General features: G+C 34.1%; 2 protein-coding genes across 2 annotated transcripts in view; both read left to right on the top strand.

Annotated features, from left to right (window-relative positions):
* The window catches only part of LOC127865107 (protein RD3-like), a 575,560-nt gene that overhangs the window by 282,628 nt on the left and 278,041 nt on the right, over positions 1-14,891 (top strand). The window lies entirely within an intron of this gene.
* On the top strand, positions 4,973-10,154 carry LOC127865084 (proprotein convertase subtilisin/kexin type 5-like). Its single transcript, XM_052404978.1, has 3 exons — positions 4,973-5,200; positions 7,236-9,434; positions 9,804-10,154. Exons 1-3 carry the CDS (start codon positions 5,144-5,146, stop codon positions 9,954-9,956), a joined length of 2,409 nt encoding a protein of 802 aa, XP_052260938.1. The 5' UTR covers positions 4,973-5,143; the 3' UTR covers positions 9,957-10,154.

Raw genomic sequence — 14,891 nt, 5'->3', positions numbered from 1 at the left:
GTGGTGGAAGTTCAAGGTCAAGGTAATCCTTCAAGGTCAAAGGTCCAAAAAAAAATCAAAGCGGCGCAATAGGGGGCATTGTGTTTCTGACGAACACATCTATTGTTTACCACTGTGACCTTGACCTTGAACTTAGGGTCCGCGTTTAGATTTTGAAATCTATTATATGGTTATCTACCCAATCAGAAGAAGTGCAAGCATTTTCATCGGACAAAGGAATATTTCAACAATGATTTTGAAATCTATTATATGGTTATCTACCCAATCAGAAGAAGTGCAAGCATTTTCATCGGACAAAGGAATATTTCAACAATGAAGCTTGTGTATTGAAAACACATATAGAGTTACACAGTAGTGGCGCAGAGATGTATTTAGTAGTCAATTGTTTGTGTTAACTCATCTGTGAAATGGTTTAGCTCATCCATCTTATGGATAAAGGGACACCTGTATATGAGAGAAGAGATAGAATGCAGTCATGCATAAAAAGCATGAGAAACTCATGGAATAAAGCCTCAGGAATCTATAAAAGGGCTGAAACTTTCAATTTGTTCAATTACACGTTTAGACTCATTACTGAAAATCTGGCAAAATGTTCACGTGGGAAAAATTTGAGAAACAATTTAAAGCAATATGGACTTTGAACAGGCACGTCAAAGACAGACATGAAATTCAACATTTTCATTGTTGTGTACAAGATTGCGATAGAAAATTTCTGAGACGCTACTATTTAGTCAACCATTTATCCTCAAAACATAACTTTTCCAAAACAGAAGCAAGAAGATTGGCTATAAGAGAGCATGTTCAGCCTTCTCATAAGTAATTCCAATAAGTATGACATGTACATAATGGACGTCAGTGAAGTTGATTCAGTATTAGATTTGTTAGGAGAGCAGGATGAGGAGGAGAAATTAGGGTATAGATTTTCACTCATTTTTTAGGTTATTTTACATTAACTTCTTCATTTCTACACCGAATTACTTCAAATTTATACTGAACATCTCTTAAGACAATACGGTCAATCTCAACTATGCATGGCCCCATTACCAACCCTGGGGCGCCCCTGGGTCAAACATGCGGCGTGGGGATACGCGTCGGCCTCTGCCACGCCATTTCTAGTTACTATTATTATTATTATTATTATATGACATTATATAGCATATATTATGACAAAATGTCATGAAGATTGGAAAATAAATGTGACTTAACAGTGTTAACAAGTTTTTACTACAATGTATAGCCATTTGAGGACAACTGCCCCGCCCTCTAGCGCCCATGTTTTACAACAGACAAGAACTATTTTCAACCTAAAATGAGATTTCAAAAGAACAAATGTTATGTCCAAGTCGTGTGGAGATTGGACCTAAACTGTTACTACTATAGTGTGTACACGATTTTTCTTTTAGTTGAAATTGTTTTCGACCTCGAGAGACCCAGTCTCGAATTTGGCAAAGACCTTTTGGGGATAGATCTTCTGACAATAAATGTGGCCCATTGAGTGTAAATAAGGTAGGTAAATGTTGACACACACCGAATTAAGGCCAACATGCTCACCATGAGGACGGTGTTCTCACGTGAGCTATAAACTCAAATAAGTTTCGTATAAACAATTGGTATACTTGTATACTCAACCAAATATAAGCACAGTTAAACTCAAGAAGCAACAGCGGGAGAATAAAATGATCAACAGTACGAGGTCCTTTATTAAAGGCGATTGGCCAATTTAAAAGCAGGCTAAAACTGTGTTAATAAACATTAAACACATATTTAAGTCAGTTAAACTAAATTCTACAATTTCGACTGATTAATGCACATTTTTACGGTCGATTCAAAGAAAATATCACAAAAGCTTTAGTCAGAACCACTGCCTAAATGTAATTAAGATTTTTTATATGAAAATTTACCTGAAACCTGAAATCGGCAATTCTTGCACGGTCACTTTCATTAAAGATCAGTTTGAACTCCTGTATTGCACAAGATAGCCTGTTTTTCCTACTCCTCTGAACATGGCAAGCTATACACTTGCCCGTAACTGAAACATAAACAATACATAACTAACCTGAATGAATTCAAACAAAATGCGAGTCTATATTAACATTTTTTTCTCAAGCGTCTTTTAAAAACTAAATTGATGTCCAATAGTACACACAGGTGGTTAGCGTGTGGCTATGATATTAATTAGTGAAAACATCATTTTGAATGATAAATAATCATATTATAACGAAAAATTAACTTTTCTGAAAAAAAAAATATTTCACTATCAAATATATATATAACAAGGTATGCAACTCAAAATCAGCCCAAAACGGGGTGCATCGCTTTGAACAGCCATATCTTCATAAATTTTGCAGCGATTTTCACGATCTCGGTCTTATTCAACGCAGAAATGAATTTCCTTTCTGGAAATGTATATGTCTTGCAATATTTTAACAAATGCTGGGTCAACTTTTAAGAAATAACACGATACACAACACGCATGACCCAGTTGACAGTGATCATGCTGTCTTTAAGACTGAAATCTTCACGGAGTAAAGGGCAACTTCCCTACAAAGTTCATGTAGTTCGATACCATAATTCAATAAAACGTATGAAAAAACATTATTACCGTTCTTGTCGTTACATTCTGCATCAAGACTAACTGTCCAGCGCCGTTTGAAACCTTTGTTTACATACATTTCAACTAACTGACATTTTAAACATACGAGTGATTTCATTGGTCCAATGCGGAGGTGTGTCTTTACAACTGGAGATTTCATTCATAAAGAATACATGATCACTGTCAACTGGGTCATGCGTGTTGTGTATCGTGTTATTTCTTAAAAGTTGACCCAGCATTTGTAAAAATATTGCAAGACATATACATTTCCAGAAAGGAAATTCATTTCTGCGTTGAATAAGACCGAGATCGTGAAAATCGCTGCACAATTGATGAAGATATGGCTGTTCAAAGCGATGCAACCCGTTTTGGGGTGATTTTGAGTTGCATACCTTGTTATATATATATTTGAAAGTGAATTTTTTTTTCTTCAGAAAAGTTAATTTTTCGTTATAATATGATTATTTATCATTCAAAATGATGTTTTCACTAATTAATATCATAGCCACACGCTAACCACCTGTGATAGTACATACTAGAAACCGAAATTGTATTTGGATAATATTATAATAACTACTAAATGTTATAGAAAACAAGAAACTACATTAATTCGTAGCTAGTTTTATCAAAATAATTATTTTAATAAATGTTAGCAATATATTATATTCCTTACTTTATACATGCACCAGTTCCAATATACTTACTACTCTCTTGAAGGTCCGTCATTGTTTCTGAAATATAGGTATATATCGATTAATATTTCAGCGCGAGGTACTTATTGTCATCGATTTTGCGAATGGTCTGATACAAGTAATTAATCATTATTTTGATAAACAGCGTCACAAAATATCATAGATTATACATATTAGGTTACTATTACGTCCTTGCAAAATAAAACTCAAGAGTTATACATTTATTTTAAATTGTATGAAATAGAAAGGGGAAAGCTGTACAATAAACGTGTTTACGAATAATTATAATTTGTTTGCACTAAAAGACGTATTTTTAGCAACTTACTGTGATTTACGACTGTCTCTAACACACGCTTGTGAATTTCACTGACCTCCACTTCAGTTACATCGATGTATGTGATGTGTTTCAAGAAATCTGGCACTGTACAAGGCTCGATCAATAATGGAATTATTGAATACCCTTCACTAATTTGTAAATGCATGGCCTCTGCCACCTCATGTTTAGCATAACCACTGTTTACAAAGTCTTCTGATAAAACCACAAGCATGTACATGCTCTTCCGTATTTTGTCCAACATGTTGGTAAGTATCGAATGACCCGCTGTAAAATCGCGCTCATGGTAGAGGCATTTTAGCCCTTCTTTCTCCAGGTTTTCAATTAAAATATGAACATTTTCGAGGTCACCGCGAGAATAACACACAAATATATGATAATCCTTGTCTACTGGAAGAGAAGGTATAGCGTAAACTTTAATATCCGCCATTATCAGCTGAACTAGTTTTCAGACGTTTCGTTACACATAATAAACTGCTGCGCCATGAGCGCATGATACGCCCGTCGTTCGCCAATGAAGTAGTAAGGTAATAAATAACCCTTTGAATCATTTTTTTACTTCAGTTTATTTAATGAAATCACGAAATTTTGACGAACAAAGTCGCATAACTCTGGAACGACAATTCAGAATTCCGTCAAAAATGAAAGGGGATCAGGGTTTATGAATATTAAGATTGTGTTAAAATTTGAAAAAAATCCATCGAAGGATATTTGAGCTACGGTAGGACATTCAATGAAATCACGAAATTTTGACGAACAAAGTCCCATAACTCTGGAACGACAATTCAGAATTCCGTCAAAAACGAAAGGGGATCAGGGTTTATCAATATTAAGATTGTGTTGAAATTTGAAAAAAATCCATCGAAGGATATTTGAGCTACAGTAGGACATTCAATGAAATCACGAAATTTTGACGAACAAAGTCCCATAACTCTGGAACGACAATTCAGAATTCCGTCAAAAACGAAAGGGGATCAGGGTTTATCAATATTAAGATTGTGTTAAAATTTGAAGAAAATCTGTCAAAGGATATTTGACGTAGCGTACGACATTAACAGACGGACGGACGGACGGACGGACAGACGGACGGACAGACGGACGGACAGACGGACGGACAGACGGACGCGGGGTATACCATAATACGTCCCGTCATAGACGGGCGTATAAAAACGTCGCCTGTTATTGATACGATAGTAGCAATGAAGAACACGTTATAACAAGTGTTTATCCTCTCGCGAATATGTCAAGCAAAAAGGCATAATCCGGAGATCGCTCGGCAGTTTAAATTAATAGAAACATACCGCAAAATTCAAGCATCTATGGAACGGATTTTAACACTCGCTAGTATGCTTCGTTATTTAATAGACCCGTGTAGCTTGTGTTATCAGTTTAAATCTAATTGTAATCATATACTAGTACACCGTTTACAACGATGTCGATATTTTGAAAACCTCACGAACTGTCTATATATAGTATGTCTATGTATAGCCGTATTACCCTGGATCAATAGACGACGTTTCAGAAATGTTAGTAAAAATGGCGAATAAAGTTAAATTGTTGTTGATTATAATCATAGCCAAGGTAAGGGTTTATTCAATCTCAGAATTATTTTTTTTAAATAGTGCTTTGTTTCCATGTGCTGGTGTTGTAAATGTACTGCAAACGTTATGTAATAATGTAACTCAGTAACATACAAACATATATTTATAAGCAATTAAAACATAACTAAAACATGCAACCAATCCCATTGACCTTGATATGTGAAACCTCAGTCTAGCAGTCGTGTCTTATTTATACACGTAGAAATACATATAATTTGAACAAAATGGTGAATATTAACGGGACATTGGGAGTTACAGGTGCACCTAAGGGACACTTTCTAAAAATAATATAAGGTATATAACGTGAAATTATATTTATTTTTGCCCTCTTATTTGATATATATTTTAATGAAGGCCATTGCGTTTTTAAAACATATCTGCAAATGTGTTTCCACGTTTAATATTTATGTGTGTTATTTATTATTATAAGCATAATGATACAAATGGTGTTTGTTATATGATCCGTTTCATACATTTATTCTATAAAACAAAACAAATAATTTCATACAGATGTGAAATAGACATGTCAACGTGTTAAATTGTTTGGCATAATTCAATATTTGCAAAAAATATGCGCTATTAATTATTATTATTATAAGTATTTGCATATTGATTCGAATGTTATGCGTGAGATACATGTAAACCACTTAACATTTTGGTCTATTGTCCATAAATATAAACAACATAATAACAGATTGTCACCCTATCACAATACTATTTTGTTTCCAACCACTGTCATGTATTACGTTCGATAGAATGTACACTTCTATTACCACATGATCACTTCCTTTACACATGGCCTTTCGATATGTATAAAATAACATGGTTAAAATTTAAGATGTACTATGCATAAGTCGTAATAAATGTCTCTTCGAAACTATTTACTTGAAAGTTAGAATGTTTATGTTAGGGGATAGGAATTCTTCTTTATTTCCAATCATACATAGTTATGTAGATCACAGGTGGTTAGTGTGTGGCTATGATATTTACTAGTGAAAACATCATTTTGAATGATACATTATCATATTATAACGAAACATCAACTTTTCTGAAAAAAAATTCACTATCAAATATATATATAACAAGGTATCCAACTCGAAATCCCCCGAAAACGGGATGCATCGCTTTGAACAGCCATTACTTCATCAATTTTGCAGCGATTTTCACGATCTCGGTCTTATTTAACGCAGAAATTAATTTCCTTTCTGGAAATGTATATGTCTTGGAATATTTTTACAAATACTTGGTCAACTTTTAAGAAATAACACGATACACAACTTGTGTGACCCACTTAACATCGATCAGACAGTATTCATGACTGAAATCTTCACGGAGTAAATGGCATTTTCCCTGCAAAGTTCCCGGACCTCGATACCATAATTCAATAAAACGTATGAAAAAACATTCTTACCGTGCTTGCCGTTGCATTATGCATCAAAACTAACTGTCCAACGCCGTTTGAAACCTTTGTTTACATACATTTCAACTAAGTGAACTTTTTAAACACACGAGTGATTTCATTGGTCCAGTGCGAAGGTGTGCCTTTACAACTGGTGATTTCATTCATGAATACTGTCTGATCGTTGTCAAGTAGGTCAAGCGAATTGTGTATCGTGTTATTTCTTAAAATTTGACCCAGAATTTGTAGAAATATAACAAGATATATACATTTCCAGGAAGGAAATTCATTTCTGCGTTGAATAAGGGCGGTTCATGAAAATCGCTGTAAAATTGATGAAATAATGGCTGTTCAAAGCGATGCACCACGTTTTTGGACGATTTCGAGTTGGAAAAATTTGTTATATATATATTTGATAGTGAATTTGTTTTCAGAAGAGTTGATTTTTCGTCATAATGTGATAATTAATCATTCAAAATGATGTTTGCACTAATTAATATCATAGCCACACGCTAACCACCTGTGATGTAGATCATCTGTTGTATTGTTCTATTCTTCGTTGTTCTATGATAAATATGTTTTACGTAAAAAGGTCAATATGCAACAATGATTTCAGATCCATATTTGTCAGGCATGTGGTGGCGGAAGCGAATGTCCAACACACAAGCCGTTCTGTTCTAGTGCTGGATGTGTAGAAGAATGTCCCGAGCCATTCTACAAAAACAACACTAAGTGTGTCCTCAACTGTGGGGATATGTTTGTTGGAGAGGACATGACCTGTGTGCAAGCTTGTTCTGATCAAGAGTTCATTGAAGAAACGTTAAAATTTGTCGGACAAGAGTTTATAGAACGGAAATGTGTAAGATCTTGTCGAGATTTTATATATAATAAAACATGCACACAATCGTGTCATATGCACAGCAATGTTATAATGGGCGATGACTTGAACCTAGCTGAACCTGGAAAACGAATGTGTGTCGAACAATGCCCTGATACACACTTATATAAAACTAATGTTACGTATAGGAAGAAGTCAGTTGCGTTTTGCTCAAAGGGGTGTAATTTTTTAATTGAAAATGGCTATTGTGTCAGCAGTTGCTCTGAAGGTAATGTGATATTTAACAGAACCTGCATTGCTAGCTGTCCGAAGTCCCATCCTGTAAGGAACCAACAGGGAGAGTGCACACAAATCTGTACTGAAATTAACGACAACGGCATGTGTGATTGCCCTCAGAATATGTCATATATCCAAAATAAAACATGCGTTTCGGAATGTTCGCCTTCAATGTTTATTAAGAATTGGATTAATCGAAATTTCTGCGTACAGTCTTGTGACCCAGGAGACTATATATTGAATAAAACTTGCGTAATGAGCTGTCCTTCAGACATGTTTGTAGCGTCAAATGAGTGTCTACAGTCATGTCCGAAAATGATGCCCTTTTACTGTAGAAACAGCGATATTTCCTCTTACGAAAAAATACCATTCACTTGCTTCAAAACGTGTCCAGAAGGCTTGTTTAGTGACAATTTCGCGTGTATTAAACAGTGTCCAAACTACACAGTAGACGGAGAGTGTCTGAATAACTGTCCACACAATAAACATTTGGTATTTGAGAACGCAACAGGCCTAAATTGTGAGTATTTGAGTTGTTCCAGTGTGGTTCATCAAACTAATTGCTTGAGTATGTGCCCGTTCGGATATTTTCAACGCAATAACGATTGCATAGCAGCATGTACCCCAGAGGAATATATTTTTAATTCCACATGTCTGTATGAATGCCCAAATAAAATGAAATCACGCCAACAAACTGTTCATTATAGTGATTTCCAGTACTATGGTTATAGTTATCATTTTACTTCAAAATCAACGCTGACAAACATGTGTGTGGATAATTGTGAAGCAAGGTCATGGAACAACACGTGTGTTAACAAATGCCCCGATGATGACGTGTATTATCAATACGTGGTAACAAATCCATGCAAAGATATCTGCAGCATAAACGCAGTTAACAGGTACGCAAGCTGTTATGAAGAGTGTTCTGAAGATATGTATGCATTAAATAATTCATGTATTTACTATTGTCCATTGCCTTATGTATCAGTTAGGGGGTCATGTTTATTGTCATGTCCACACAACCTACCTTTCAAAAACGCAACAACGTTAAAAACAAAAGAATGGAGACAAAACAAAGACAACACGTGGACATATCAAACATACGATAATAACATCGTCGAGTGCGTGTCTGAGTGCAATCGTAGTGGGCGACCATTAGATTTTGATGCATTAAAGTGTGTAGAGGTTTGTCCGAACTCCAATGGGTATGTGCAAGACAACGTCTGTAAGCCTAAGTGCTCGAAAAATATGGTTGTCAATAAGGAATCCTTCGGAATGGAATGCCGCATGTCGTGTCCAGATGGAAAGGTACTGTACAACCACACATGCATTCAGAGCTGCCCAAATGAAGCCAAATATCAGTACGGAGGAATCTGTATAACAATGTGTCCATCTGACAGTCCCTTTGGAGTTGTCGATATGAACAATAGGTGTGTTAAAGGTTGCGAAGATGGGAAGTTATATCACAACGGCCATTGTGTGTCCAGTTTTGAATGCAAAATTACAATGATAGAATTTGAAGGCCAATGTTTGGAGCGATGCCCACAAGGATACCGTTTCTCGTATACAGACGAATGCCTTAAAGACTCGAACGTTATCGTAGCCTTGTCGGTGATTCTAGCAACACTCATTGCCGTATTAGCATACAATCGCAAAATCATTGTGGACTATGTACGTGTTTGGCGTTTATTGATAAGATGGGTAAGTCTCTGCCTGAATAATTTATTTGCATTAAAAATTTACAAGTCTACAAGTCTGAATTTTTCCGACTTTATTCATGTTATCAAAAATCATATAACAGTTATGTGTTGTCAATGTATTCGTAATTATATTAAACACATACTGAATAAAAGGTCAATCGTTAATCGATTTAGAAAATCATGATAATTTTAAATGAGAACACGAATTGTAGTTAATTTAAATATGTATGCATACTTTAAAATAGTTTTCAGAACATTACGTTATAGAAGTTTCCAGTAAATTAAACGGTCAAAAGTTTAAACTAGGGAAACAGTGTGTATTCTTAACCACTTTGACTGATTTAATAATGTTTTCGTTTATCTATTTTAGAGACCAAGTGGGGTTCAAGAATTTTTGAAAATCCTTGAACAGCCAGAACCATTTCAGTTCGAGATTGACGATGACCCTGTCCCAGTCATGTTTCACAATCCAGATATAAATGATGATGGTGAGCCATTACTTCAGCTTGAAGAACTGACGTAGAAGGTGGTTTATCCAACAGCATGTTCATTTCATGCCAATATCATTCATACAATATTCTCTATTTAACATGTATGTTGAGATGTTAAGATAAAAGTACATTAGGTATAGACCAGTTCACGCGTGACGTCACGCGCACCTGCGTGTTTACATCCGGGCTATATATTGGTAGTCAAAAGAAAGATACAATCAATGGGGAGAAATAGAAGAGTTAACGCGTGACGTCACACGCACCTGCAAAGTTTAGACTCCGCCCACTGGTTGGCAAAAGAGGTGGAATTTATATAAGCGCATATAGAGAAGGTTGACGAAATCTTCGTTTTTAATGATAATCATGCACAGTATCAAATATAATTTTACTAATTATGTCTGAATAAAACATTAGCATGCAAGGAAATGCATCTTTGGAACGATTACATTGTTGTTATTATTATTTGTTTTTACTGACAACGAACTCGGGAGTGGAACACAATCTAAGAGTTCGGTATGTGGTTAAACAAAAATCTCTCTATTCTTGGCACTTCCTCGCGACCATTTTTAGTTAAAAAATGCTCAGAAATTGAAATTCTTTCAGAATAAATTAAATTTAATGAACGAAAACAAATAAGGATAAAAACAAACGACGAATAGGTCAATTGTATGTACGCGACTTATAGGGTAACTGATTTGAACCTTATATGTCTGGAAAAACTTACCTTCTTACACATTCAATAAATTATATTGTTTAATGTAATTGTTTTATTTAATTGTTCACACTAATTTAGGCACTCTTTGTAGCAGCATTTATATCCCGGTGTTTAATTGCACCTTTGTTATCACTAACCGATTATCTCGTTATGATCGGATACTGTCCAGACAATTACAAAGAAAACATGGTGTCATAAACCCAGGGACCTATACTTGGGCCCCTGCATAAACCACATGTTGCAGACGAGTGTCTGGTCAGTAAACATAAGTCACGATACCTCAATGTCATCTCTTGGCATATTGAGCAATCATTTAAGCCACATTTTAAAGCTTAAAATACTGATAAGTTAATGTTAAAATGAAATATTTTAAAATTTTAACAAAAATGAAGTAATTTGTCGGAAATGTATTAACGGGAACGAGTGTATAAATTTATTAGCCAGTTAAACTTAATAATACATTGTTTAATAACTATACATTTTAAATATTGGGCAATTTTACTGCTATGCAATTAAGGTATTAAACGGTACAGGCAAAAGTTAACTCCGCTATTACGTGTAAAGATTGTACATTACTGCAGTGTCCGAAACACGATCATGAACATAAGCAGTCACAAAAGGGGCCGTTAGATAAATTAAATATATCATTTATCATAAAATGCTATATTTTCATCACTCCTTATTACTAATAGAGATTTCAATAGACATGCAAAAACAGTTCAATTTGCGTAATTAATATGCAGGGTTTTTCCGTTTGCATGCTAAATTGAATTTATATTCATTCAATGTAAACGAAACGTAAATTCATTCAATGTAAAAGAAAATTACCACAATATTTAAAAACAGTACTGTATGCCGCTTTTTAGGGCTTTGTTTTTATAATTGATTAAATGCACCTCTGACTCTATCGATCGCTGATGAAATAAAACACTATCCACACCACTATTAATTATAATACAATTAATATATGTTTTATTAGTGTTGAAATATAATTTATTCAAGTCTTATTATCAGAAAGAATACGGATAATGTATTATTTTGTTTTGCGGAATTGTCAGTATTTAATCTTCCGATCACGTTTACTATATGCTAATAACTACTTCGTATTTTTATGAAGAGGAAATTTTATTTGTGAATATACATTTATTTGGTACTAAATATGCTATACTTGCACTTTTTTAAAAAGGGTTTTAATGTTTATTTCGTTTTTATTATCAATTTATTGACTAAACAAAAGCCCTTTATACATGTTTTACGTTACTGTAACCAGTGTTTTTGCCAACCAGTCAGTGCGCATGCGCGGAAAATCCCGAATGTAAACAATAACAATTAACTCATCTATAGAGCGTGAACGATTAAATTTAAACGATTATATTTAGATTTTATTTTTCAACATGCCAACAAGTTGTTCTACGTTACTGAAACAACTAAGATTGAACACAATGAATAAATAGAGCAAATCCAAATAAAAAACATTTACAAATTAACCATAATGGTATTTGTCTGGGCAGGGACCTTTTTCCTGGTCCGGGAAAACTAACATGTTGACACATTAAATAAACATTTAATTAAATTAAATGCAATAGTTTTCATTTGATTGTTTGCATCAATCTTAAAATCGTTTAAGCCTTTGTATTCCGGTGTTTAATTGCCCCTTTGTTCTGCCTAATCCGATTATCTCGTTTTGATCAGATATTGTCCAGACCTAACTAACAACATGGTGTCATAAATCACACTAGGTGGCAGATGACAGTCTGGTCATTAAACGCAATTGATGATGCCACCATGTCTTCATTCTGGTAGTATTAAGTAACTAGGCATTTGGTTGAATAAATTTACCACCGACATACTTAACAGTTGCTTAAATTAGATATGTTACATAATTATTGTACAAATTTGAAGTCTATAGATAATCGGAAATTGAACACGGTAAAGATACAAGCCCGTTTTATTTATAAAAAAAAAATAAAGTATTTATGAATTATAAAATGTAAATAAAAAATATTTAACGTATTTAGCGGGCATCGGTTAATTATAAATACATCATTCCGTATGAAGATGTAATGTTACGGCAATGCACGAAATACATCATAAAAACAAGAAATTACGTTTGACATCAATGGGGGTAAATAATAATGAAACAATGTGTATATATTATATTATATATGTATATATATTATGTTGTGTGTGTGTGTGTGTGTTTGTGCGTGTGTGTTAAATGTTAGATAGTTGTCACTCATACTCGATCACTAGTAACGAGTTTACAAAATACATGAATACACAGTTCAATTTACATCATGTGAGGTTGTGTTTTTCAGTTGAATGTTAATATTCCTCAAGCCATTCTCTGAACAACACCCATCCAAATAAAAATTACATGTAAATACCGTCATGAACTTCGCTTTTAATAGGGCTTTGTAGTACGTTTATTTTCAATGAAACACTGACAAATTCTAGCTATCACTAATTTTTTATTATTCTAGTTTACGCATGCAATGATAATTTCATAATTAGATGTATCATTATTTTTATCGAAGCTTTTCTGCAAATAATTATACGGCTAATGCATAGAGCTCTTTGTTGCGTCGAATTTTCTGTCGTTCAGTCTTCAGACAATCTTTATTACTTTTATGCTAATGACGCGTTCTTTTAAAATGCAAATAAATGTGTTAATGCATTCTTTTGGCACTAAACATGATATTTTTAAAATATTATTTAGGTGTTGTTTTTTTAGTTTCTTTTCGATTTATTGACTAAACAAGTCTCGTTATCCATATGCTTTGCGTTAGCTGCAAGCAATGCTTTTGACTACCAGTACATTGCGCATGCGCGAAAATCGGGAATCAAAACAATAACAATGAACTGAGTTAAATTGTCTGCAAACGGTATTCATTAAAATTTAAAGTTCAAGTGCTTCCTACATTTAATGTGTCAAGGAAACATGCTTGACCAAGTTGCACAGAAGTTTACCCAGCTGAGCCAACAGCCTCTTAACTTGAAATGAAAAATCACACTAATATAATGAACAATTTGTTTATCAAGCATTTTCAAATTATCATGACATATATGTTGTCGTCACCAGAAATCCCTAGTTTACGTTATTTGAATGTTGCCCTAATTTTTCCACAAAATTACATAAAATAAATGCTCTGACAGCTAAATTCATTACAAAAATATATGTAAACAAAAGCTAATCGTTTTTAACATTCTTCGGGTGTTAATGTTTTGAGCATCTGGTTTTGATGCTAGATTCCTTTGTAGTTATATAAATTGTTTTGTAGAGACAATTGCGTGTAAAATAAAAACCTGGAATGAAATAAGATGGTTGGCAGTGAAGTTTTCATAAATGTCTAACAACAAGACAGTAAATATCTCTTTTTTATTTAACTAATCACTTAACAAGCACGAGGTCGCTCACCTGAAACATGTGGGAACTAAACTGTAGTGTGCATACTGCGTGGCATTTTGTGTTATATTTGTATCTAGTGTTGTTTTTTTTCACTCTGAAAAACACATATTTGATATGGGCTGAGACAGCATTAGAACAAATGATCTGACATTATATCTTCAGGGAAGATGTTGAAATAAATATTGTACATTATGCTGCTGTTGTTTTTTACAGTAAAATTAGAATGCTGCTTGATATTTGCATGCATCGTTTGTTTGGATGCCTGGGTTTGTTATTGGCCTTATCATTATGAATCTTAACTAAATTGTTCACAATAGCAATAAAGGAAACCTGCCTTTCCTCTTTGTGGTCGTGTTTTATGTTTAATAAACAAGAGGGCAGTGATGGCCCCAATTCCCTTAACTTAATTGACACACTTAGAACTTCTATACTTACTTACACTAACAAGAAACAAGTAAAAACCAGGGTGGGCCAACTTTAACAGAAGGAGCGTCATTTGAACAAACTTTGTAGACTACCACTATACAAAGTTATATACCGAATATTAAACCCTTGAGCATTCAGAAATGTTTTAAGTTGCTACTTTTAAAATCTATTTTAGCTCGACTGACATATGCAGCACAGCAGAAAAATTTGAACAACTTTGAAAGAGAGTAACACAAGGATCATTGCTCTGAAATTTTATTTTAATATGCCCAATGTTTCTTGAGGGTAAGTTTTTAACTACGAACGTACGCACAAAATGATGACGGACATCAAGCTATCCTATAAGCTCTTCATGAACACCAAGTGCTCAGTCGAGCTTAACAAGAGCTGTCAGAGGACAGCGCGCTCGACTATTCG

The sequence above is a fragment of the Dreissena polymorpha genome, chromosome 1 (genome assembly GCF_020536995.1).
Source record: "Dreissena polymorpha isolate Duluth1 chromosome 1, UMN_Dpol_1.0, whole genome shotgun sequence".
NCBI classification, from domain to species: domain Eukaryota; kingdom Metazoa; phylum Mollusca; class Bivalvia; order Myida; family Dreissenidae; genus Dreissena; species Dreissena polymorpha.
This window is presented reverse-complemented; position numbering and strand designations above follow the sequence as displayed.

What these genes read in the sequence shown, in the direction of transcription:
- LOC127865084 (XM_052404978.1), top strand. Translation starts at nt 5,144, where the DNA reads ATGTTAGTAAAAATGGCGAATAAAGTTAAATTGTTGTTGATTATAATC. An exon ending in TGATTATAATCATAGCCAAG is followed by an intron (nt 5,201 to 7,235) that starts GTAAGGGTTTAT and finishes CAATGATTTCAG; the next exon opens with ATCCATATTTGTCAGGCATG. An exon ending in GGCGTTTATTGATAAGATGG is followed by an intron (nt 9,435 to 9,803) that starts GTAAGTCTCTGC and finishes TATCTATTTTAG; the next exon opens with AGACCAAGTGGGGTTCAAGA.